Genomic DNA, 26,376 nt, shown 5'->3' with positions numbered 1-26,376 from the left:
CTGTGAAGAGCTGGCCCAGCGCCCCCGCCCCAGCCCATGGAGGCCGACCCCAGCGTGGGAGACCATCGGAAACGGCCCCGTGTGTCTTTCAAGGGGCTTTTCTCACTAGTCCCTTCCCACCCACTGCAGTCAGCACAGGAAGCCAGGGCTGGAGCCTGAGAACCCGGGCCTGACATCCCCGTCTCCACGCAAGAGGGGCTGTGGGGTCAGGGGCGAGGGTCAGCCCCGCCCCCGAAGCCCCAGAGTCAGTCAGAAGTGTCAGAAGGGCTCTTGCCCTCTCTTCGGTGTGCAAATGTCCCACGTGAGCAGCAGACCAGATGGCTCCTGCCACATCCCCACAGCATTCATGCACTCAATAGATGTGCAGGCCTCCCCCTGGCCAGGCGCTGTGCCAGGATCTGGAGGTAGGGCCTGACACACCCCTCTCAAACGGAGAGTCATCCGCTGGGTGAAGCGGGGCTGCTCATTCACTTGGTCTTTCGTGATATGAACATTTGAGCTACATACAACACGAGGCGCTGGGGACATGGTCAATGGCACGGAAAGGGATGCCAAACTCACAAAGCATGTGAGTTGAAAGGCAGATGTGAACCAAACAGAAATAACAACGTCACCAGGTTGTCACCAGTGGAGCTTAAGAGCTCAAGCTTTGGAGTCAGACCGCCTTGGTGAAGGCCCTGCCACTATCAGCCTCATACCAGGATGAGTTACGCAACATCCCTGTGCCTCAGTTTCCTGATCTGTACAAAGAGCACTATAATGGACCTGCTGTGGAGGCTGTGCCAGGGCTAGGTTTACACTGGCGAAGCACCCAGGGTTGTGTTTGGAACACGTCAACAGGCATTTTTTAAAGCATGGTAATGGGGTACAATAAGAGTATAATTGAGGGAAGTGATCTGAGGTAACATTCGAGTTAAGATGTGAAGGATTGACAGGCGTGAGCCAGCAGAGGGACCAGCACCTGTGAAGAGTAGGGGCCTCGGAGAGCAAAGAGGCCGGCAGAGCCAGCACTGGGGTCAAGGGAGAGGCGGAGGTGTCCAGGGCCTACAGGGCCTGCAGGCAGCGAAAGCATTTTCATCCAGAGGCACGGGCTGGGGATGGCACACTCCTTGGCCCACGCCTCCCACCTTTCTACTTCACACATGGAGAAACAGAGAAACCAGAGGCCCAGAGAGAGGAAGCCATCTTCCCCAAATTGCCCAGCAAGATAGCCACTGCCAACTGCCACTGTTCTATCTGCACAAGGGGAGCTGAGGCGAGGACAGGAGAGGAGACAGAGGCACAGCCAGAAGGCAGCAGAGCCTAGACCAGGAGGAGCCCAGGAAGCCAGCTGCCCCCAAGCACCATGTGTTTCCCAGCAGTCATCCCTGGAGGAGCCCTAGATGAGGTCCCACGGGGGAACCAGGCTGCTGGGCAGGGCGGTGTGGGCTGGTGTGTCCTGCTCACCCCACAGCTCTCCACCCTGGCCTTGGGTCTCGGAGGGCATGGCCCCAAGGAAGTGGAGACAAGGTCAGAGCATAGGCTGATCCCAGTGCACTCGCCATGGGCACACCTAGCTCATTCTGCCCAGGGGTCACAGGAAGCCCTAGCAATGGGGGAGGGGTGGCCAAGGACCCCCTCCGACCACCCTTTGTCATTAGATCATTAGAGTGACTTTCATTTTCAAACAATGGCAAGCTGACCTCACTGGGACTTGGAAGGAAGGAGATCCCCGGATTCTCATCCTTCTGGGGCAAAGGGGAGGCTGCAGGCACCTTGACACCCTGTCACAGGAAGCGCTGGTGGTGATCCCCAAGCCTGCAGGCCAGGCCTTGGGGTCTCCCTCTCACAAGGAGCTGGGTATCCTGCTCAGTACCCCCACGTCTCCCCAACACCTGGCCCCAAGGAGGGAACAGGAGGGGCTGAGGCCAGGCAGAGCCTGCCCAGCACAGGGGCGCCAGGAACAGGCACATACCCGGCATTCCAGCCACGGTGCAGCCAAATCCCCCTCTTTGTTGCCTCGGCAACACTTCCTGTGTGGGGCAGGAAGGCTGAAGGAGGGGCCCTGGGCTCCTTCCTCGGGTAAGAGGGGTGGTGAGGGGACCTTCCCCAGTGGTAAGACCCTTACCACTCATCCACACCCCTCCTAAGCCAGGCTCAGTTCTGGGCTCCAGATGCTGGCCCCCACCAGGCCTGCCTGACACACGGGGTGGTTGGAAGGCATAGTTCCGCCTGCCCGCCAGAGGCCCTCCAGCCCCCACTGGCCACCAGACAGGCGTCCAGAAGCCTCACTGTCCCTGGGTGCCCCCTTAGCTGTGGCTGCTACTTCTCAGGCACAGCCATGGCTGCAGGCTCAGGGGTGCCACTCCCACCGGGGCCCTGGCACAGCAAAGGGGCAGCAGAGAGGCCGGGGGCTCTGGAGTCCAATGGACTGAACCTACCTCTGCCACCCAGCCATGTGACCCTGGGGCAAAAATGACCAAAGGGCTGAGTTTATAGGACGGTCATGAGGGTGGAAGGAAGTCATGTGTGCTAAGGGCCTGGGACACAATAACCCAACATAAATGCAGCCTAAAAAGAAAGCAAGGGTGTGAACAGGAGGGAGCCACCCAAGCATCCCTTGCTGTGTGCTCAGGTCACCAGAGGCGGGGCCAAAAACAGCCAAGGGAGGAAGCCCCAGGCCCTCTGCCCAACCTCCAGGCTATGGGGACAGACCCCATCTAGTGGGGAAGGAGGATCTCAAGAGAAGGCACTCCCAGAAGGCCTCTCCCCTGATTTGGCCCCTGGGCTCACACCGACCCTGGCCGCCAGCAGCAGTTTTACTAATAGAAGCCAGGTGTGGGCCAGATGCCCTGGCGGAAGTGGGGGGCAGGGCCAGGCGGAGGGCAGCATTCCAGGCCCCGCTGCCCCCGCACCAGCAAGCGGAGCACAGGCACCGTCCCAGGAGTTGGGAGGGGGTGGGAGCCACCCACGCTCTTCCCAGGTCTCCTCAGCCCAGAAAACCCCTTCAGGGGGGCTCCCTCCAGAACCAGATCCTCTCCCTCCCTCTTCTCTGAACGTGGAGCCCCTTGGATGGCAGCCACTGCCGTCTCCACCTCAGCACCATCACTGTCCCTCTTGCTGGAGGAGGAGGAGGAGGGGAGGAAGGAGGAAAAGGCTCAGGCTAGGGGAGCTGGCCTCAGGCAAGGCCAGGCTGGGGCAGGGATGGAGGTGCCAGGCGCTATGCCCTGGAGCCTGGGTAGGAAAGGGCCACCTGAGAAAGCTGGGGGAGGGGGCCTCAGTCTCCCTCCTCCAGCTGAGCCTGGGATCCCTCTTCCAGGCAAAGACTGGAGGAGGGCTGCAGAAGGCTACAGTGAAGCCCACTGCTCATACCTACACTGCCGTGAGGTTCAAACAGTTCCACCACCAGCCACAGGGCAACGGACCCAGAACCAGCCTCACCAGAAGCACGGCCAGGCTGGGGCTGAAACCACTTCTGCCGGGCTGGGTTCACCTGTCAGGATGGGCCTCCTGTTAGTTTCCAGCCAGAATTGGAACTGACCACACTGTCTTGGGCAAAAAGTTGCTGTTGGCTGGGTGAAGGGGCTCGTGTGTGTTTGTGTGTGTGCACGCACGCGCACGTGGGTAAGGGGGGGTGAGGCTCCCTGTCTCCTGGTTGGGTTTAGACTGGTGGATTACCCTCAACCCCAGGTGAGGAACAAGTCCTAGAAATAGAGATGGGGGCACCTGTGCGGGCCCTGGGGCATCTCTGGGGAGCTCTTCACCTGAGCTGGCAGCAGGGCCCTGAACTGAACTTCCTCAGAAAAGAAGGCTCCTCAGCTTCTAGAAAAAATTTTTTTAAATGTGTATCTGGGTGGGAGGGTATAGCTCAGGTGGTAGAGCATATGCTTAGTATGCACAAGGTCTTGGGTTCAATCCCCAATGCCTTCTGTAAAAATAAATAAATAAACCTAATTACCCTCCCCCCCCAAAAAAAACTAAATAAATAAATCACTCTTCAAAAAATCAATAAATAAATGTAAATCTGTTCATCTCACTGCTTGCTTATTAACTCTAATGGCTTCCCACAGCACAGGTGACAGGTCCCTTATTCGGGATCCTGGGACAAGCTTGTCCCACCCCAGGCCGTCCGCATCACTCAGGCCTCAGCTCCTCAGGGAAGCACTAAACCACTCCAGCAAGAGAAACCCCCTAGCAATGGTCCCGTGTCTGTCTTGTTCACCACAGAACATTCTGTGCTTGGCATCAAGCTGCTCTCAAATGAATGAACAATTCCCCGGGGGCTCCGTGCCTGTAGCGTGAACCCACCGCCTGGCCTCTCCACTTGAAGGGCCACATGCACCCCATGCACAGCCGCACACACAAACCAAACACACTCGGTGCCTGAGGCCCACAGTTCTGGCAGGGCCCCCAACACCAGCTGTGAGATTGGAGGGGTGCAGAAGGTGGGGGCCGTGCTTTCTTTGGCTCCTCCATAACTGGCCTCTGCTAACCGTACCAGGAAGAGTGGGTGGGGATGAGGGTCTCAAAGAAGGAGAGGAAGTTGGAATCTCAAATTAGCTTCCTGAAGCCACAGGATGCCTCCACTGAAGGCCTGTGGGCAGCCTGGCTGCACCCCACCCTGTGATCAAAGCTGGACCCTCCCAGGACCCAAGACACGCTTCCCAGAAAGAGCTTCCAGCAGTGGGAGCCACCTCCCAGGTGACCCCCCACGTCCCCGGCAGGCCTCGGCCAGGGGCACAGGGTATGGCAGAACCTGTGTACCAGTGGCGCCTGCCCCCACCCACACCTACTGGAGCCACTAGGGCCTCAACCCAGCCCTGCTGCCCACACAACTCACCTGGGAGACCTCAGGCTTAGCTCTGGGGTCAAAGATCCGCAGCTGCTTGTCCTGGAAAAGCAGAGAGGAGGAAACAGAGAGCACATTTAGGGCAGGGAGGGTATCTGGGGCCTGCCTGTCTCCCCCATCCCTAGGCACTAATGGTCCCACCTCCCTCCCCCAGTACATAGGGCAGGCAACACACACCAGGGTGATCCCTCCCCAGACCAGTTCCTCTTCTCACAGCAAAGGGCAGGCCCCCTTTCCTGCCCCAGTCACCCACACAGAGAACTCAGGGACAAGAGTTCACATTTCCTGAGCACCTACTAGGTGCTGGGCATGTAACACGCATGACCTTGCCCCATCTTTCCAACTACCTTATGAAGTGTGCTATCACCATGACCCCTTTGCAGATGGAGAAACTGAGGCTCAGAACCAAACTCTAGGTTACCAGCTGCTGTATGTGTGTCTGGGCCTGTGCTTGGCCCAGCCCAGAGAAGTTCATGGGACATCACTTCTACACTTAACTTTGCATCTCACCAGGATGGCAAGCTTACACATCCATCCATCACTCAGCACTCAATTACTGGTTCAGAACACCCGGGGGTGGGGTGGGGGTGGGAACAAACCAAAAAAAAAAAAAAAAAAGGAAAAAACACCTCCCATAGCTGGTGTAAGAGCTTTATATCTGTGGAATAATCTGTGTGTGAGTGTACACAAAGGTACTTGAATAAAGAACTGGGGGAGGGAAGCACAATCTGTATCCATTGATGATTTATTGGCTTGGCCTCGATAAACTGTTAAGTGCTAAAAGGAAGATGCAGAATGACACAGCATGATGTGATTCTGCTGCGGTAAAAGCAAACAGAAATCACCATCTGTCTGACCACATTCCTGTACGTTTTCCAAGTCTGCTGAACAAGGAGAAGGGTCTTGACCAGCCCGGGCCGTGTGTTAACGCTGAATACCAGGAGAGAGGCAGGTGAGGGGTGACCAGCTTTTCCTTTTCACACCTTAGCATGGCTCCATTTTGTTTCAATCAGCACAGATTCATAATTTCATATTTTGAAAAACAATGAACCAGCAATGAACAACTGGAACTTGACATTAAAAACAAAGTATCATTTACACTAGCACCCAAAAAACTGAACCACTTAGCTATAAACCCAACAAGATACATGGATTTACATGGGGAATACCATAAAATTCTGAAGAAAGAAATAAAAAAAACCCTGAACAAATGGAGATATATTCCATGTTCATGGATAGGGAAACTCAATATTGTCAAGAGGTCCATTCTTCCCAACCTGTCCTAGAGATTCAATACGATCCCAATGAAAATCCCAACAAGTTATCTTATGGATATCGACAAACTGACTACGAAGTTTATATGGAGAAGCAGAAGGCTCAGAATGGTCAATGAAATATTAAAGAAGAAGAACAAAGCTGGAGGACTGATGCTTCCCAGCTATACTCCAAAGCCACAGTAACCAGGACGGTGTGATCGGCAAGAGGATAGACAAACAGATCAACGGAACAGAACAGAGAGCCCAGAGAGAGACCCCCCTTAACTACAGGCACCTGATCTTTAACAAAGGAGCAAAGGGAATTCGATGGAGCAAAGACAGGCTTTTCAACAAATGGTGCTGGAACTGGGCATCCTCATGTAAAGGGATGAATCTAGACCTAGTCTTTACATCTCTCACAAATATCAACTAAAAATGGATCACAGACCTAAATGTAAAATATAAACCTTTATTATAAAACCTCTAGCAGACAGCACAGGAGAAAATCTAGGTAACCTTGGGTCTGGCAATGACTTTTTAGATACAACACCAAAAACATGACCTATGAAAGAAAAAACTGATAAGTTGGACTTTACTAAAATTATAAACTTCTGGTCTGCAAAAGAAAGTCTGGTCTGTTAAGAAAATAACAAGACATGCCACAGACTGGAAGAAAATATTTGCAAAGCACATATCTGAGAAAGCACTTATATCCAAAATATACAAAGAACACTTAAAACTCAAAAATAAAAAAACAAACAACCCAACTGAAAAATGGGCAAAAGACCAGAATGGATACCTCACCAAAAAAGATACATGGATGGAAAACAAACACATGAAAAGATGTTTAACATAATATACCATTAGAGAACTGTAAACAAAAACAGCAATGAGCTACCACTACACATGGATACGTTAAAAAGAACTGACAAATGCTGGTGAGGGTGTGGGGCAACAGGAACTCTCAACCATTGCTGGTGGGAATGCAAATGGTAAGGTCACTTTGGAAGACAGTCTGGTAGCTTCTTACAAAACCAAAAATCCTTTTACAATATGATCCAGCAACTGCGCTGTCAACTATTTACCCATATGAGTCAAAAATTTATATCCACGTAAATGTTTATAGTAGTTTTACCATAGTTGCACAGAACCGGAAGCAGCCATGATGGCAAACTCATACAATGGAATATTATTCAGTGATAAAAAGGACCCCAAACCATGAAACTCCTAGAAGAAAACACAGGGGGAAAAACTTCATGACACTGTATTTGTTAATGATTTCTTGGATACAACACTGAAAGTACAGGAAACAAAAGCAAAAATCGGCAAATGAGACTACATAAAACTTAACTTTCGTTCATCACAGGACACAATCAACATTGTAAAAAGACAACCTATAGAATGAGAAAATATTTTCATATCATCAATCTTATAAGAAGTAGACATCCAGAACATTATAAAGAACTCATATAACTCAGCAACAACAACAACAACAAAATCAAATAACTCAATTTAAAGATGAGCAAAAGACTTGAATAGACGTTTCTCAAAAGATACACAAATGGCCAACAAGCACGTGAAAAGATGTTTACTATCACTAATCATCAGAGAAATGCAAATCAAAATCACAGTAAGATATCACCTCACACTCAACAGGATGACTGCTATCAAAAAACCCAGAAAATAAGTGTTGGTGAGGATGTGTGAAGTTGGAACCCTTGTGCACTACTGATGGGAATGTAAAATGGTTTCGCTGCTATGGAAAATAGACTGGAAGTTCCTCAAAAAAATTAAAAATAGAATTACCATATGATCCAGTAATTCCATGTCTGGGTATAAACCCAAAAGAATTGAAAACAAGGTCACAAATATTTAAACACCCATGTTCATAGCAGCATTATTCACAATAGCCCAAGAGGTAGAGGCCACCCAAGTGTCCACCGACAGAATGGATTAAAAAAAACATGGTATACATTCAGTGAAATACTATTCAGCCTGAAAAAGGAAATCCTGTCACATGCTACAACATGGATGAACCTTGAGGACATTATGCAAATGAAATGAGCCAGTTACAGAAGGACAAGCAGTGTACGATTTCACTTACATGAGGCATTTACAGCAGTCAAATTCCTAGATATGGAAAGGAGAATGATGACCAGGGGCTGGGGGAGAGGGCCCAGGGAAGTTGTTGCTTAATGAGCATAGTTTCAGTTCCGCAGATCCATTTCACCACTATGCAAATATACTTAATATTGGAACTATGTACTTAAAGTGGTTAAGATGGTAAATTTTGTGATATGTGTTTTTATATCACAAATTAAAAAAAAAATACTCATCAGTCCACAAAAAGAGAGGACCCATAAATGTCTGTTACTAAGTGAAGGAAGCCAGTCTGGAAAAGCTACATATTGTATGATTCCAATTATACGACATTCCAGTCGACATTTGAGAAAAGGCAAATCTTACAGAAACAGCAAAAAGATCCGTGGTTGCTGAGGGTTTGGGAAGAAGCAGGGATGAACGGTTGAAGCACAGGGCACTTTTAGGGTGGTGAAACTATCCTGTGTGATGCTGTAATGATGGATACTTGAAATCATGCATCTGTGGGAACCCACAGAACTCACATCAAGAGTGAATCCTAATGTAAACTGTGGGCTTCAGTTAATGCAGCAACGTTGGTTTAACTGTAACAAATGTAACCCACCCAGATGCCAGATGGAACGGGGATGGGGGTATGGAGACTCAGCACTATCTGCTCAATGTTTCTGCCCACCCTGCCTGGCTGCTTGGGATGCAGAAACTGTCTGCACCGAGTGCTGGTGTCTGTTACCCAGAGGTGGTCACAGGCAACTTCAGAGAGGAACGTGGACCTGAGTTAAGCCCAGGATAAGCCAAGCTTGCGCTGGGAAGGGAAAGACATTTAAGTGAGGATAAATAGCATGAGCAAAGATGTTGAGATGTGATGTGGAAGGAAGACAAGGGCAAATGGTGGGAATGGGCTGGAGGGGGGCAGTGGGCAAGTGCACAGCTGGACAAGAGAAGGGGGTCAGCCCGGAGAGGCCTCCCTTCATGCCAGGGTCACCCTGGAAATGCAGACCAGCTGCAGTTCACTGAGGACTTGCTATGTGCCAGGTGGGCTCCAGGCACAGCCCACGGATTAGCTCTGAAGCACCGTCCACTCCATAGCCTCGGGTTCTGGAAGAAGCTGTTTAGAGACAGACAGAGATCAGACAGACAAGGACAGTGAAGGATTCAGGACAGAGACAGGTAGAAAGAATAGTAAGAGATAGAGAGAATATAGGAAAACAGAGAGGGACAGAGAGAGATTGAGACAAAGACAGAACAAGAGACAACAGAGAGCGAGGACAGAGAGGGGACGACAGCTAGGTAGATACAGAAAAGACAGCAAGTAACAGAGAAAGAACAACTAGAAATGGAGGACAGAGACAGGGCAGCAAGAGACAGACGGGGGGGGCGCGCAGTGGGAGACAGAGGATCTGGACAGAAGATGGGCAAGAGGGAAGGCCTCCTGGCAGCAAGGGCCACTCCCAGCAGTGGGGACCAGACGGCCTAGGTCAGGATGCCAATCCCACTACTTCTCACAGGTCAGAGTCACAGTCTTGGCACCTGGGCACCTCCCTAAAGGGAGCTGGGCCATCGAGCGCAGAATTTCAGCGTTTGAGGCACTGGAGGCTGGCGTGGCGCTGGTGGGGCCCGCAGGGCCGGGCAGCAGGGGTGGCACTGGCCTGCTGAGGAGAATATCCTCATTCAGCTCACAGGTACAACCCACCACGTGGAGTGGGGGCCCAGCCAGCCAAGCCCAGCCATCCACGAGGCTGGCGCGCCCCCTAGCGGCTGCCTGCCCCTCCCTCGGCTGCAGGAGCTGGAAGGGGAGCAGGAAGGGTCTTCGGTGGCCTGGGCCCTGCCCCAGAGGCAGAACTGCTCCATGGGAGGATGGGAGTCCCAACAGGTGGCCAGGGAGATCTTCCCCGTGGGGTTGGGGGGGTGCACAGTGTGGAGACCAGGGAGGCTCTGATGGAAGCAGAGTGTTCCCCGCACCCCGCCCAAATCAGGCAGTTCTGTGAACAAACCCAGAGCCTGGCCTGGGAGGGGCTCAGTCTCCCTCCTGCTGAGAGTTGGCCCACTCACCGGCTTCCCCCACGCATTCAGAACAAGCCCATGGGCACCTCCACCTGACATGCAACCCCTCCATCACTCCCCAAGGTTTTCCAGCTTTTGATGCACACATTCAGGACCCCCAGGCTCCCTTTACAGCCAAGGAGGGGGCACTGGATACAGGACCGTGGTGACGCCCAGCATTCCTCACAGGGGATGGCCTGCGAGGACAGCATCCTCCTCCGTGATGCTGCACCCAGATCAACAGCATCGCAAGGTGCTGTGTCCTCACAAGTAGAGCAATGAGGTCCAGGAACTGGGGAAGCTTAACATGGCAGGACTCCAGTGACCCACTTGAGAAACCTGTGCACTTTGTCCCTGCAACTTTACGCTCTCTGAGGGGACAGGGGACAGGAGAGTCTCACTGGGCTCTGAGTTGTAGCCTGTTCCACCAAGTCTTCTTCCCAAGACAGCAGCAGGCACAGAGTCACCACACCAGAGGAGGTAGCAGGATGCGATGGGATGGGGTGCTCGTTCTCCACCTGCCCTGCACCAGGCCCAGTTTTGATGGTAAGTAGAGCTCAGACCCCTGGGGAGAAGGGGCTAGACTCCCACACCAGTGAATCCCCCCTCAGTGACCAGCAGGGGCCAGTCAAGAGTTCCGGAGCCCAGCATGGGTGGTGGGGAGGGAGAGGATGAGACCAGCCTCATGAGGGGCCTCCTCCTCCTACCTTTCCTCTTGCAAGATTCCAGCCAGACCCTGGGAAAGCTGTTCCCAGGGTGAACTTATGAAAAGGAGCAAGCAGTCCCAGCAGCACCGCAGGGACTGCAGCAGGTGCGGGGTTTGTGGTGAGGCCCTCCGTCCCTGGGTGGTCAGGGCTCACAGCTGGTCCCACCCCTCCTGGCACTGCTGCTCACGGCCACATGCATGTCCAGGGACTGGTCTGTGTGGGGACAGTGCCCAGCCCCCTTGCCTCAACAGGACAGTTCCTATGTACCTCCACAAACCCCCTGCACGCAATCTCTGGACTCCACGCCCTCTTCCCCGTCTCCAGGGCTCTCTAGGTCCTCCCAGGCTCTGCCAGGCCTTCCCTGGGAAGTCACTTCTCCCTGCCCACGTCCCATCACTAAGGCCTGCGCTGCCCCATCTCCTGGAGGCCGGCCTGCTCCCCACCGTCACCCTAGCCCCACAAGGTGCCCACTGCCCTCAGAACAAACCCCTCACGCGGCCTCATGCTCAGCCGCAGCCCACCCCACTCTCCCCCCCGGGCCCGCACTCCTCACCTGGCTGCCTCTGAACACGGAACATGGCAGGACCCCGGGAGACATGCCCAACTCCTGATCTGTCCCTTCGAAGCCCCGTCAGAACCAGATTCAACCACGCTGGGGGCTCCGGCTGGGCCGTGAGCTCTGGGGAGGGGTGGTGCCTCTGGCTGCTCCACAGGAAATGACCCACATCAAACCTCAGACATCTGCACCTCCGACAGCTTGCCTGGTGCTGGAGAGGGGGTGGGTGGGACTGGAGATGAGGGGACATGAGGCAGAGAACACAAGGCCCAGTGGTGTCACCTCCCTCCAGGCCACAGGCTAGACCAGCCTTGTGGGCTGCAGGTCTCAGGGGAAGGGTGGTCTAGGCAACGGTACCTGCAGCCCAGGGTGGAGTGCTGGTGGGGCAGCCTGGGTGAGCTCTGACAGAAGTGGCCCCAGCTTGCCCTGGGCCCCACAGCTTCCTTCCTCCCTCTCCAGGGCCATGCCCTAGGCAGCTGATCTGTGCGGCAGCTACAGAATATTCACAGGGTGTGGAGACCACACGTGTCTGCCCCAGGGCTGCTCCATCACTGGAGAAACCAAGGCATCTTCCTGCCACCCTTCTGTCAAGCCACCCAGCTGCCACAGGGCTGCAGCCCTGCTCCCTTGAGGCACCACTGGAGCTGTGAGGCGGGAGGAAAAGCAGGCAGCCCAGAGCCCGGCCTGACCTCAGGGGCTAGTGCTTTCCGCACACTTCCTTGTGGGTTCAGCTGTGGAACAAGCATCTCTGCTCCATCCATTCTCCAGGCTCAGAGGGCCGGACTGCTAGCCCACAGACACACGTCTCCTCCCAAACCCAAGCTGGAGCCCACAACATCTGCAGAACAGCCCCAGGGCAGCCAGCGTTACTCCTGGGGAAAGCAGCTGGTGAAAATCTTATCCATCTTAAAACTCTTCACAGCCTAGAGCCAGCAACATCTCTGGCAGGAATCTAGGTCGGGGTGGGCAAGCTGTAAGGCCCAACGGGCCAAATCCAACCTGCCACCTGGTTCTACAAATGCAGTTTTACTGGAACATGGCCACACCCATCATTTATGTAGTGTCCACAGCTGCCTCTTTGTTACAAAGTGATACTGACAGAGATAGCTTGGCCTGCAAACCCCGAAGTATTTACTATCTGGCCCTTTACAGAAAAAGTTTGCCCTCCACTGCACTAGGCTAAGAAAATCATATAAAGGTAGAGAAAAACCCCTATATACAAGTGCATTCAAACCTGACAACTTGTCACGCAGTGATGCCAAGTAGAAGCAACCCAGACTTCTGCAAGCAGGGGCTCCAATGAGTAAACTGTAAATCTACATGGTAAAATATTTCCTGTGACATTTGTTAAGTTTTTGATGGACTGGAGAAAATTTTATTATGCTGAGAAAAAAAAAAACGTAGAGAGTATGATTTCAACACATACAGGAAAAATACAGAACGATGTCGAAATGGTGACAGGTCCTGTCCCTGAGAGGATTACTTTTTTTTTTTTTTTTTTTGCTTCTTTACTTTTTAACTGTTCTCCAAAATTTGTAAAACAAGCACAAACTACTATACTTGGGTGATCACAAGAAAAAAATCTGCTGTGACAATCCGCTCTCCTCCCAGCTTTCTCCTTCCTCCCTTCGTCTCATTCTGTGTTTGTCTGTCTCACATACACACGTGGAAACACAGTGCTCACCAGCATTTAACTTGAGCAAGCAAACCACATGGTGTGACTGCCTCGGCCTAAAGCAGCAGCTCCTTAGAGTCTTGGAGAAACAGTAGCCCTGTCATATTTACCCCTCAACCCCTGGAGCTCAGGCCAGTGTCTAGACCTACAGTTTAATAAATCAAATGGGGAAAAGTCAATAAAGACTGGGAAATGGGGCTCCCAAGAAAGCAGAGAAAAGAAGTGAAAGTTGGAAATAGGATCCTCCTGCATATGCAGACCCCACATTTTCTCTTTCAGAGGAGTCCCCAACCCTGCCTCCCAACAACCAGCTCCTGTCCCCCCATCCCCTTGGCCAGCCACACTTCCCAGATAAACCCTTCCTTGCCAGATCTTTCCTTGCCTCCTGCCTTTCTTCACATACGGCTTCAGGCAGCAGCATACCTCAAAAGGTCCCAAAGGTTGCCCACGACCCCAGATCCGTAGGTATCACTCACTGTTCCCAGTGCCCCTGCCACCTCCCGGGGAAGCCCTGGGTCTCAGGAAACAGAGAACTGGTCTTTCTTGGCTTCCTTCCTCCCACCAGGAGGCTCCTTCTGTCTCTCTTGCAGGTTCTGATCCTTCCTCGGCTCCTTGGGCCACCTCTTCTCACTTCTTCCTCTCCCCATGGGGACACTCGCGTCCCCCTAGAGGTACCACATACACACAGATGACGCCCACCCTTCCACCCTCAGCTCAGAGCAGAGCCCAGTCCACAGATTCAACTGACACCTCCATTCAGAGGTCCCAGGTGCCTCCATCCCCACCGGCCACCAGCCACACCAGGAGCGCCCCATCTTGTCCTTGTCTCAGTGGCAGGGCCCTCCTCCAGCCCATAACCCAGAAGCCAGCCTCACAACCCCCAACCACACAGCCAGCCCACAGCCAACCCCACAGCTCTCTCCTCCTGTCTCCTGTCTCCCATATCTGTCACATCCCACATCTGTACCACCCCTGGCCCGAGAGGCTCCTCTCTCCCTAAGAGGTTGTTCCTCCTTTACTTTTGGCCGCCGCATCACCCCACCAAGAAAATGCTCTGTCCACACTGCAGCTGGGGAGCCTCGAAATGCAGATCTGCTCACCTGACACCACGGCCACCCACCTCTGGCTTTAAACACCCCAGTGCTTTCCTGTTGCTTCTACAGTAATCAGTGTGACCCTCTGCATGCAGCTCTGCTCTCTGGCCCCAGCCCGGCCCAGCCCTGCACCCAGTCCCTGCACCCTCTCGTTCCCCATCTGCAGCTGTAACTCCTTCCACCCAGCACACTCACCCTGCCCCTGCCCGACACCCAGCATGCCTCCCCTAGCCTCTCCAACCACTCAAAGCATCTCATGTCCCTCTTCCATGACTGTCATGGGTCACAATTATCCTTTTATCCATATGATCCCTGGACCCACACCAGCCACCCCCACTGGCATGGGGCCTGGCATCATCGAGGACCCTGAGGCCTGCTCACTGGATGTGGGGGCTGGCAAAGTGCACTGCATATGGACGCTGTCTAACATGACCCTCACAGATAGGCAGGCAGACAGAGCAGCCAGGCAGCCAGGGGAGGCTGCAATGGGAGCCCCAGAGGGCCAGTGTGGGGCTTCCTCTGGTGGAGTGGGAGCTTTGAGAGACAGGTATGAGCTAGAAGGTGTGAGGGCAGCTGAGGTGGGGGAGGGGCTCACAACCGCCTACCCTGGCCTTGGTTTTCTGCTGCCTCTTAAGTACTGCTGAGCCTGGCAGGTACAGCCCGGGACATGTGCTCTGCAACATGATGGCCTCAGGCCCCCGCAGGCACTTACTCAAGTCTCACCCTTACCTTGCATGTCGTGGCCAGCAGGGCTCCGTCCCGGCTCCAGACGGCACCCTGCACCAGGTCCCCATGGGTCACCAGCTCTGCAGAGAAGCAGCCAAGGTCAGGAGGGGTTCAGGGTCCCCCCATCCCAAGCATGAGGACACCAGGGAAGCAGGTGCAGGTTGGCCTGGCTTGGGGGTAATTGCAGGGGCAGTGGCAGCAGCTCCTCCCAGAAGGCACTGCACAGCACCCCGGGGCTGCTGCCTTCAGCCCTGCCCTCTCAGGCCACGCTTCGCTCCCCTCCCCTCCCCTCCCCTTCCCTTCCCTTCCCTTCCCAGGATCCCAGCTCCTGGGCCCGCCTCTCTTCCCGCCCAGGCTTGCTCTGGACATGTCACACACACTCTGGCCCTGTTCCTCCCCCAATGTGACAGTTTTAAAACCTGTCCACAAATTATTTGATACCCTTCCTGTTAGAGGTTGAATCGTGTCCGCTTCCAAAAGATGCTGAAGCCCTCACCCTCAGCACCTGTGAACGGGACTTTATTTGGAAACAGTCTTGGCAGATAATCGAGTTAAGCTGATGTCACTAGAATGGACCCTAAGCCAATATGACTAGCATCCTTGTGAAAAAGGAAATCAGACAGAGAGAGACATGCACAGAGAGAAAACAAGGTAAACAGAGAGAAGATAGCCATCCACAAGCCACGGAGTACCAGCAGGCACAGAAGCTGGGAGGGGGCCTGGACAGACTGCCCCTCGCAGCCTCAGAAGGAATCAACCTGCTGACACTTGCATTTTGGACTTCCAATCTCCAGGATTGCGAGGTAACAAATTTCTGTTATTCTAAGCCACCCAATTTGTGGTACTTTGTTACAGTGGCTCTAGGAAACTAACATATCCTCCCTTCAAAATGTGGAGCTGAATTCCTTTCCTCCTGAGTGTAAGTAGGACCCAGTGACTTGCTTCTAATGGAGAGCATGTGCCTTCCAAAGGCATAAGAGGCACTGTGCCTTCCTCCTTGCTCTCTCTCTTGGACTGTGCACCAGGAGAAGTGGCTGCCATGCAGTGAGCAGCCCATCCAGAGGCCCATGGGGGAGAACCGAGACCTTCTGTCCACAGCTGGGACTGTGTGAGTGAACCATCCTGGAAGCTGATCCTTCCGCCCCAATCAAGCCTTCATATGATGGCAGCCCCAGCTGACATCTTGACTTGCAACCTCAACTTACAACCCTGAGCCAGAACCACCAAGCTAAGCTGCTCGCAAATCCCTGACGATCAGAAACTGTGAAATGAGAAAATGTTTATAGTTGTTTTAAGTCTCTAGGTTTTGGGGTAATTTGTTCTGCAGCAATAGGTAACTACTATGTCAAGTTTACTTCCCAGAGGTTAATCCCAGTCCTGTCACCTGCTTGCACTATGACCTTGGTCAAGTTATTTAACCACATCTGAAACATGGGAATGGCAACACTCCCCAGTGTGAAGCCCTCAGCACAGTACCAGGCACATGAGAAAAGCTTGAGAGATGGCCGTTACAGCTGGGGTGACTCCCTGATGACACACTGCCTGATGGCCTTCACCTCTGCTTCAAAGGTTGGCCTGGACTTTTCTACTACACCAGGAGCTCCTTGGGGACGAGGCCTACACCTTGAATGTCACATCCTTTGTGGCACAAGACAACTCCATGGTAGGCACTGGCTGACTTCTGAGTAATTGATGCTGTCAGGGGGTAATCCCTGAGACACCCCGTTAGGCTGATGGCCCCTGGTCCCAGCCCCAGAGATGGGGACATCATTATGGAAGGCTTAGTCCACTTGGGCACTCTGCACAGCCCTGTGGGGCAAGTCCGTCCTTCAACTCTCCTGTTACCTTTACCCTAAAAGGGGATGAGTACGACACAGAGGATTCTGCAGACAGGATTTGGTGATGCCAAGCTCCACTATGGGTCACAGTGCAGGGGCATAACCATTCAAATACTGAGGAATCGGACCCAAAGTTATCATCAGCTATGCCTGGTCTGAATGTTTGTGTTCCCTTTACCCAAAATTCACATGTTGAAACCGGATTCCGGATGTGATGGAATCCAGAGGCAGGGCCTCTGCGAGGTCATAAGCTCACGAGGGTGGAGTCTCATGAGAGAGTTTAGTGCTCTTATAAAAGAGACATCTGAGAGCTCCCTCGCCCCTGCCTCTAGGAGACGACACCCCGAGAACACAGCAAACCAGGAAGCAAGTCCTCTCTAGACACTGAACCTGCTGGTGGCTTGATCTCAGACATCCAGCCTTCAGAACTGTGAGAAATAAATGCCTGTTGTTCATAAGCCAGTCTGTGGGATTTTGTTATAGCTGTCCAAACAGACAGGACGATGCATACGGGGAAAATGAGAGAAGCACCATGGGGGGGGGGGGATGTGAAGAGAGCAAAATCCTCATCTCCCAGGGCAGATGAGGGCAGAAATCAGTAGTGTGTTTTCAGAACTGAAATGACACACAATTCAAGAAATAACGGTATAAGAAAGTCATTTGGACATATGAAGGAAAAAGCTGAAAAAACAGCTAAGTGAGATGAAAACAGATGTCTATGGGAAGTGGGGAGGGATGGGGTATTTGTAGCAAGTTAGAATCACATATATACATGTCTGTATACGTGCATATATGTACGTACACACACATATACACACGTGTACATAAATGCACATCAGGTACATGTGAAACTTTGGTATGTATTTAAAAACTAATGCTACCAAAACCATAAACGAAGAAACAAAGTGCTGTGCAGGTGGGGTTGCCCAGCAGGGACAGTCAGCGCAGCCCGTACCTGTGAGGGGCTGCTGCTTGGCTGCGTCCCAGACCTTCACGGCCCTGCCTGCTGCGCTCACCAGGACGCCGTCCGCAGTCGGGTGGAACTGCAGCACCTCCACCTGGGTGTCCTCGGGGCCCAGCAACAGCCCAGGCCCCGAGGGCAGTGCCTGGCCAGGGGCTGGCAGTCGCCACAGTTTCACCTGTAGTAAAGAGCGAGTCCGTGAGCCCAGGGCTGGGAGGGGCCTCCCTGCCTCCAGCCAGCCTTGCCAGCAGCTCCCTAACCCCAGGGGCAAGGGGCTGGTCTCTGTGTCAGGGGAGGGAGGGGAAGGGGCTCAGGGTCACAGGGTGTGGTTAGAGGCTGAGAGAAAGACACAGGAGCTGGGGGGAATCCAGGGGCTGTACTCCGTCTCCTCTGAGCCTCCCCCATCACCCCAGCCTTGCTATCTTCAGGGAGCAGCAGAACACAGGTTGTAGCCACGGCTCAGGGCAAGCTCACAGGAGTGCACGGGAGCGGGCGAGGGTTGAGGAACCTAGCAGGAGGGGCTGGATGGGAACCCAGAGGCACCCGACGAGGGGTGGGAGGGGCCTCGAACTGCTCTTTCAGCTGCTCCACTCACCGTCCTATCAGCTGAGGCTGTGGCCAGGAGGAAGTCATCAAAAGGAGAGAAGTCCACGTCCGTGACCACGTCTGTGGGAGAGAAACAGCTGACACAGGCTGGATGGGAACCAGCCAGAATGTCCTGCTTCCAGCTCAAAGTGACCTCTCCCAAGGCTGGGAATCACAGCCCAGGGTTTCTGAGCTGACACCTCTGCCCACGTGGTGGCAGGCTTAAAGTCCTCAAGAGGAGGGCACCTCTGGAAACCGCGGGTAAATGCTATAGGCCTCTGCCTGCAACAGGCGTCCCCAAGAGCCCTGCGGCCCAGGGTGGCCAAGGGCCCAGCATCGGGAGGTTGGCAGGATAGGCAGGAAGTTCCTCAGACCACCAGGTACCTGCATTCACCCAAAACCCAGCTCAGGTGAATGAACACAAGCACCAGACCCCAGTCTGGGCCCAAAGGGGATTCACAAACAGGACAGACTAGAGGCCACCTAACCCTAACAGGCCCTCATCACATCCACAGGGAAGACACACATGTCTCTGAAAATGCAGCAAGAGGTGGGCTGTGCACGCAGGAGAGACCCCAAGGTCAGAGGTCAGGATAGACTTCCTGGAGGAGGCACAATGGACCCAGAAGAATACAGAGGGTGGAACAGGCAGGCAGGGGGCTGGGGTGACATGCCCGACCTAGGAGTTCTCTGACCCCTGACACCCCCAGGAGCCAAGGCTGGCCCATCTGTAGGAGTGCACCTGACCCAAGCCCGGCAGCCAGGGTGTCTCTTGAGGGAATTAAGCCAGGAATGGGAAGGTCAAGTGACAGGGTGCCTTAGGGACTGGCCTGGGTGGAGGTCAGCCAGCTGGGAGGGAGCTGTCTAAGGCCTGTGTGTCCAGCTGCTCCTTCAGTTCTGGAAGCTCCCCAAGAGTCTCCCAATAAATCCCTTTTTGGCTTAAGCAAGCTAGAGTTGGTCTCAGTTCTTTGCAACCAAACAACCTGAACTCCTCAGCTCCGGGGGACCAGGATGGGAGTTGGGGCACACAGAGTGAGCCAGAGCCCAGAGGGGAAATGAGACTGATGGTTTCAGGGGGCAGGGCCAGGCCAGGGTTCAGGTGTGAGGGGCAGCAGGGGATGTGAGCAGGACAGCTAGGCCTGCGTCACCATCTTACTGACTGCCTCCCCAGTGGGGCCGAGAAGGTACACTTTCCTCCCAGGCCGGAGCTGGACCCTGGGCATCCAGGCCAGAGGAGACAAAGAGGAGAAGGGGTAGACGGGGACAAGCACTCCTTGGGACAGCCCCAGCCTAGACCCCCTGACACCCCACCCTGCAGGCTCCTCACTGGACAAAGCCTGGCATCAATGAGAATGCTCTGAGTGCTCAGCGGTGACAGCAGGCCTGTGTCCTTCGCATGCACTTATCTCACCAAATGCTCACAACAACACATCAGGGTGGCACTGTAGCATCATCCCCAACTGAAGGATGAGGACACGAGGACAGAGAGGTTAAGTAACTTGCCCAGAGCTGCACAGTTAAGAAGGGGCAAGGCTGAGGGTCAGGCAGGCAGTCCAGCTTCAGAACCTACAACCTCAGCACAACACATGGCCTTTCCTGAGTCAGAGCAGGGCCCCCGCCACCATCCCACAGCCCAGGCGTGCAGAAACGTCAAGATGCTTCCAAGCACTCTGCTTCCACGGACCAAAGGGCTGCTTGGCCCTGAGCCGAGGGGCAGAAGGTGCTCCTGAAGGTGGGGCGGCAGCCAGAACCCAGACCACCACAGTCTCCCCCCCCAACCAGCACCTAAGAGGGCAGAATGGTGCCTGGTGCCTGGAAAGCAGGTTCTGAGGAGCTGGAGCTCAGTTTCCCCTAGAGCAGCTTCCCGGCAAGGCTGCTCCTGCAAGGAGAGGCTCCAGATAGCCACAGTGAGGCTACAATCCGCTGATAGAAGCTTGATCCAGCTTCTAGTTGAAGCCCCCCCAATAACAGGGAGCTCACAATCTTATAGGTAACACCAACATGGGCAGCATCCCCAGGAGAAATAAGCAACAAGAAGCAAACAGCATGGTGCCTAACCCGGGTTCCGATTCTGGCTCTGCCAGCAACAGTGCCCACACTGCTAAGTTCCTCATCTCTTTGAGCCTCAGTTTCATTAGCTGAAAAATGGGTTACTTAAAAACCTACTTCAAAAATGTATGAGAATGGATGAGAAAGCGGACTTTGTCTCCGTTGGAGGACACAAATGATCGCAAAAACATTACAGCAAACGAAAGAGACCAGATTAGAAAGACCGTGTATGGTATGAGTCGGTTTACGCCCAGAAAAGGCCAGTCAACAGAGCAAACGTTTTCTGTGAAGGGCGAGGTAGGAAATGTTTTAGTTTTTGAGGGACATACGGTCTCTGTCTCCTCAACTGTTGGAAAGCAGTTGTTGGAAAAAGCAGCCACAGCCTGTAAGTCAATGAAGAGGCGTGGCTGTGTTCCAATAAAACTATTTACAAAGCCCGGCAGCGGGCCAGATTTGGCCACACGGTAGCTTCAGTCCCTGCTGCAGAGGCTGGAAGATCAACGGACACCTGAGGCTGCAGGGCTTCAGGGAGACACATCCTAACTGCCAAGAGGCACAAGGGGTCTTCCCAGGATGATGGAAATGTTCTAACGCCGTGGGGTGGGATACGCAGCCCAGTAACTTTAATAAAAATCATCAAATTCTTCACTTCAAACAAGTAACGTTCATAGTATGTAAATGAGACCTCAATAAAGTTGTTTTAAGTTTTAAAATAGGATTAGATGACAAAACACAGATAACACACTTAGCACCCAGGGAGCTCTCCATCAATCTTCACTACGGTCATTTTATTCACCGCCACCATCATCGTCAGGACCACTACACTGGGCTGCACACCCAGACCAGGGACCAAGGATCAGCCCCTTTCCCTCACCCAGGGCTGCCCAAAAGGCAGCCGGGAATGCAGGCCAGAGGGTCTGGGCTCACGGCCACTGCAGCTGGACAGGGAGAGAGGAGGCAGCCGGGCCGGTGCTGTTGCAGCCCAAGGAGAGCAAACTGTTCCCTCAAAATAGGCGGGCTGCCAGGAGGATTACTGGGCGCCCCCAGAAGCAGCTGCAGTGGTGAACAAAAGCTCTCTTTGTGAGGGCCCATCTCTGACCCTACAGCACAACCAGCCCCCTCCCTGGACAGCCCTAAGCAGCCTGGCTGGGGAGGATGCCTGGCGGTGAGAGGTGGTCTGCTGGGCTCCAGGCGAGCAGACAGGGCTAAGAACCACACAGAGCTGAGTCCTCTGCAGGGAGCCTGGAGCCTGGCCCTGGCCAATGTATATCCCCTTCCTTCTGGCCTGACCACCTGGAGCACCAAGCTTCCCTCCTCTCTGCCCAGGCTGGAATTCGCAACCAGGAACCAGCCTTCCAATCTGGACCTCATCTGTCAGGAGGTGAAGTGAGGATAGTAGGAGTGACCAGGGAAGCCACGGAGCTGCAGGACCAGATAAGAATGAATCCTGGCCCCAGGGAGGGAGGGGAGAGTTCCAGGCTTCCTCCAGTCCCCACTCACCTGAATGGCAGCCCAAGTGGGTCACATGTCTCTTGTCCTCTCCCTGGCCTTCCAGAGGCACAATGCCCAGCACACCTGTCAAACAAACACGGGGGCTCTGACTCCACTGCCCAGGGTTTCCAGAGCCACAAGACCCAAAAGCTTAGCACTGGACTTTCCCACAGCCTCCACCAAGCTTAAGACCACACCCCTCAGGACAGAGTGATTGGCCCAAGGTTAGGTTCTGCACCATGCAAGAGCCTTCCATGACACTGACTGTGCAAAGACACTAGGGACAAAGGTTGTCTCTTTATGGCCCTGTGGGTCAAAAGAGGACAGTTTGGGGCTACTAGCTGCCACTTTTCTTAGCCATACGTGAGAAAGAAGCTATCGCCCAAGGGCAGCAGAGCAGAGGGACAGGGAGAGAGGTCAGGATACAGTAAAATACAGCTCTGCCCGAAGTCTCTGGCATTCTTAGTTATACAAGTCAAAAAGGTATCCCCTTTTGCTTAAGTCAATGTGAGGCCTGAGTTATCACTAGCAATCAAGAGTCCCAACTAACACAAGGAGATTTTGTGTTCCTACTGACTACAGTTGCCCCAAGATGAGTGTATGTGGTAACAGCTGGAAACAAAAGTGACAGCCCCCTCCCCACCTTCCTTGCCAAGCCTAAAGACCATAGCCAACACGGTTTATACCATGCGCGCAGTGAAGTTGACCTGCCCACTGCACGCTGACCAGTCTGTGGAGGTCTAAGCCCCTTTATGGTGCTGACCTCTGAGCCCAGAGAGGCCCCTCCAAGCTTCTGGCCAGAACAAGTCTGCCCGTCTGCTCCACTCGACCTAGGGTGACAACGTCCAAATCTCCACATCCATGTTCACCTCCCTACCTGGACGGTCAGAAATGAATGCTATCAAGCGGCAGCTGGACTTGATATGGTTCCCACAGGAGGGGGCAGTTCCTGCTCGAATGTCATTGATCCAGGCCTGAAAATAAAGAACAGTAAACGTGTTGGCTGGGGCTCTGCCTAAAGCAAGGGGTAGGGCATAGAGCATAATCCAGGGAACTCCACCTTAAAGCTGCACCATTGGAGATGCATTTCTTTGGATCAAACCTGACCCCACTCACACAGTTCTTTAGAAAATGCAAAACGTCCTTAAAACCATAACCTGTCATAAAGGGGTCGATTTTGCTCATTAAGTAAGTTCTCCAATAAGTGGGAGGAAGCCGTCAGAAAGATCAGGCTGGACAAAGTCAAGAGGCTAACTGGGCAGTGTGTGTGTTGGGGTGTGGAGGGGGAGGGGTGATTATTCTATTAAAAGTGAGAAAGAGAAACAGAAAAAGGAGGAAGTAAACACCTAGGAAGACAGACTTGACTTCCTCAACTCAATTGCTGAAGGCCTGCCTTCACCAAGCATAGGGTCTCCTCCAAGCCCCAGGAGAAACATCCAAGCTCAGATAGGCGGAAATCAAGGCCTTTCCACAAAGTCCCATAGATGAGTGAACGACACACCCCATGAAAAGGCAGTGATGTTAACACCCCCACATGGCGAGGAGCAGAGGAACACTTTTCCTGAAACTGAGATCAGCAAGGTCCCAACGTTTTCTGTTTTCTGTTGGCGTCAGAGCACCCTGCAGCACTCCTCCCTGCCATCTGACACTCCTCCCTGCCCACCTTTCCGAGCCCACTCACCCACAGCACCCCGGAAACCACGCCCACTACCCAAGTTTCTGTTTCAATGTTCACCCTCCACGGGTAGAACGTTATCATCTTGCATTATTCTTCCCTCCAGATTCATGTTTACTGTACAAATATAGTGGCAGGAAATATCTCTGAAAAGGAGAACAGATCACCTGTTCTCCCATCTCCCTAACATAAACTGTTGTAAATTCTCCCTGTAATCCCTAGCTCCATGCCTGTTTACCTTGCTGGACTGCGGCCCACCCAGGAACAAGCCCCAGGGCCCCTCAAGTACCCTCCAGACCCCTCCAAGCAGTACTTACTGCACTCAGAGAGACAGTCTTGATGCAAATGTGAGAACCTCTCCACCACCAACACCCCCTTCAAACTTTCAGTGGTTCCCCACTGCACTGAGGATAAAACCCAACTTCTTCCTGTGGTCCTCAGGCTCTGCAGGACCACTCTGGACTCATCTGACACCATGCTTCCCTGTCACTGCCCTCCATCCAGCCTGGGTCACTTTCCTTCTTCCACCAGGCTTTTTCCTACCCCATTCTTCCCATGGCTGGCTGCTTCCCACCCTTCCCACCTCAGTTTAAATGTCACTTCCTCCCAGTAGCCTTCCTGGACCATCCTAGTGAGATTAACCTCACCTCTAGGCCCATCTCCATCTTTATCCTGGCCCCTAAGTGTGTTCTTCAGTGCACTTATTAAAATGTGCGTTACCCTTGCATGCCTGTCTGCTTGCTGGCTGTCTCCCTCATGAGACTGTAAGCACCAGAGGACGGAAAACGCTGTCTTGTTCACCATTGTGGCTCCAGCAGGGATGTGCCCAGGAAATACCATCTAGAGGATGAAAACCTGGCTTCTGCTCCAGGCTGCCCTGATGTGCGATGGCCCCCGATTGGGGTCACCAGAGGTCACTTTCTAGGCCCAATGATTGGAAGACACTCCCAGGCCTTACAAATAATGTTTTCCCTGCAGACCAGAGCTGGCATCAGTTCTGAAATATATTCCTCATCAGGCCTGCTGCCCTTCCGGGGGTCCAAGGCGCCCCCCACCACCTGGTTCAGCCTTTCGTCTGGGCTCCACCTGCTCGGGCTTCCCCAGGCCCCATCAGCCTCTGGCAGCATCACCCTGAGTAACGGAAGCACTAGAGCCATCCACGAGAGGAAGCACCGGCGGAAACCCGAGGGAGGGGCGCGCCTTTGGCCAGAAGCTCTCCCACTCCAGCTGACACACCCGGACTTGCTGAGGCCAGGGCAAAGAGGGACATCTCTCTTACTCCCCAGCCCCGGGCAGGGGCGATCAGAGCGGCAGGGAGTCGTCCCGGCTCTCAGGCAAAGCCGACCGGAAGCCGGGAAGGCAGGCAGCCTCGCAGGCCTCAGGCCTCGGCCCCGTCAGTCGGGCTGCGCCGCCTTGGGGGTCCCAGGGCGAGGCGGCCGGGCCAGCGGACCGCGGGGCTCATCCGGAGGCCAGAGAATGTACCGGGAGCGCCAGACTCTTACCACCATGAGGCGGCGGGGCGAACCAGACGCCGGGCCCGAGCCTGAAGGGGGCGCCCCGGGGCAGGCGGGCTCGGGGGTCTCCGCCCGGGGCAAGAGGAAGGGGAGGGGTGGCCGCCGGGCAAGGGGCGACCGCGGCCGGGCTCACCTCTCGGCGGGACGGCCGAGCCTCCGTGTGCCGGAACTTGGACACCTTAAAGCGGTTCATGGCGGCGAGGACTGCGGCGGGCGCAGCTTCGAAGACCCAGGCGTCGGCTCTCAGGTGCACCGCGAGAAGCCGCGACTCCCGCCGCCTCCGGCCCCACCCGCTGCCCGCCGCCCGCCGCCCGCAGCCACGCCCCGGCGCACCCCCGGCCAATCGCAGCCGGCTCCGGCCCGTCGAGTCACGCCCCCAGCCCCTCTTCCTCCGCGCGCGCGCGGTAGGCCACGCCCCCTGGCCAATTGCCGCTCGGCCGCCCCACGAGGCCACGCCCCGATGCCGACAGGCTGGCAGAGGCGGCCGGGAGGTCACGTGCAGCGCGCTGTCCGCCCCCGGCGCGGCCAGGCGTGTAGGACGAGGGGCAACAGCTGTGATTTTGGGTGCAGGGATTTGCCCTGGGAGTCTATCCAGTGTGCGGGACACGCCCTTCTCGGGGAGGAGAGAGAGCAGAAATGAACTAGCTCCAATACGGACACAGGGAACGCTCTCAGGGAGAGAAGCACCGCTGGCCCGGGTCACACAGATAGTGGCAGCGGAGGGGAGCCCAAGTCTGATGCAAATCCCTGGCCGTGGGGCCTACTCTAAAGACTCCGCATCCCACCCACCCTGCTTAGGTCAGGTGGGCTCGGTAGGAAGGGAGATGGGGCCCTCAGCGTTCCTTATTTGACTAAGTCTTGGCTGCAGGCCTTGGGCGCGGTGGGGCAAGTTCCTAGAAGGAAATCAATCAATTACAGATAAGCTGAAAGGGCAGAAGATAAGGGCAAAGGGGAATCCCTTAAATAGCAAATGTGCCTAACCTGCTTAGACCCCGGACAACTCTGGAGAAAAGAGAGCAGCACCTGGGGCCATTCATTCCACAAGCCTTTCTCTGCTTTGAAAATCGACTCCGTGATTCCAGAATACGCTTTCTGCTTGAGAACAGACAGAACACCTGCTCAGGCTTGTCTGGAAAAGGGACTTTGACCTGAGGAATGAGAGTGATTGGTCGCTACAGTGCTGTGAAAATTCACCCTCCGCAGCCTGCAGCAGTCAGCGGCCTTAACCAAGGGTAATTCTGAAAGCTTGGCCTGGAGATGGGCATGAAGGGACCCATTGCC

General features: G+C 54.2%; 1 protein-coding gene across 3 annotated transcripts in view; it reads right to left on the bottom strand.

Annotated features, from left to right (window-relative positions):
- CORO7 (coronin 7) overlaps positions 1–25,416 on the bottom strand; it is a 54,783-nt gene extending 29,367 nt beyond the window's left edge. Inside the window, exons 1-7 of one of the 3 annotated variants that reach the window (XM_074346386.1) lie at positions 25,229–25,416; positions 22,784–22,880; positions 21,916–21,990; positions 18,377–18,447; positions 17,776–17,959; positions 14,986–15,062; positions 4,820–4,870 (exon numbers count right to left, since the gene is read on the bottom strand). In XM_074346386.1, coding sequence (XP_074202487.1) covers positions 4,820–4,870; positions 14,986–15,062; positions 17,776–17,959; positions 18,377–18,447; positions 21,916–21,990; positions 22,784–22,880; positions 25,229–25,288 — 615 coding nt within the window. In that variant the 5' untranslated portion in view covers positions 25,289–25,416. The other 2 variants (XM_074346388.1, XM_074346389.1) reach the window with 2 other exon arrangements.
- Positions 25,417–26,376: the final 960 nt, after the last annotated feature.

Source organism: Camelus bactrianus, chromosome 18 (genome assembly GCF_048773025.1).
Source record: "Camelus bactrianus isolate YW-2024 breed Bactrian camel chromosome 18, ASM4877302v1, whole genome shotgun sequence".
In the NCBI taxonomy this organism is placed as follows: Eukaryota; Metazoa; Chordata; class Mammalia; order Artiodactyla; family Camelidae; genus Camelus; species Camelus bactrianus.
Note: the sequence above shows the minus strand (reverse complement) of the source record. Positions and strands in the feature narration are given on the sequence as shown.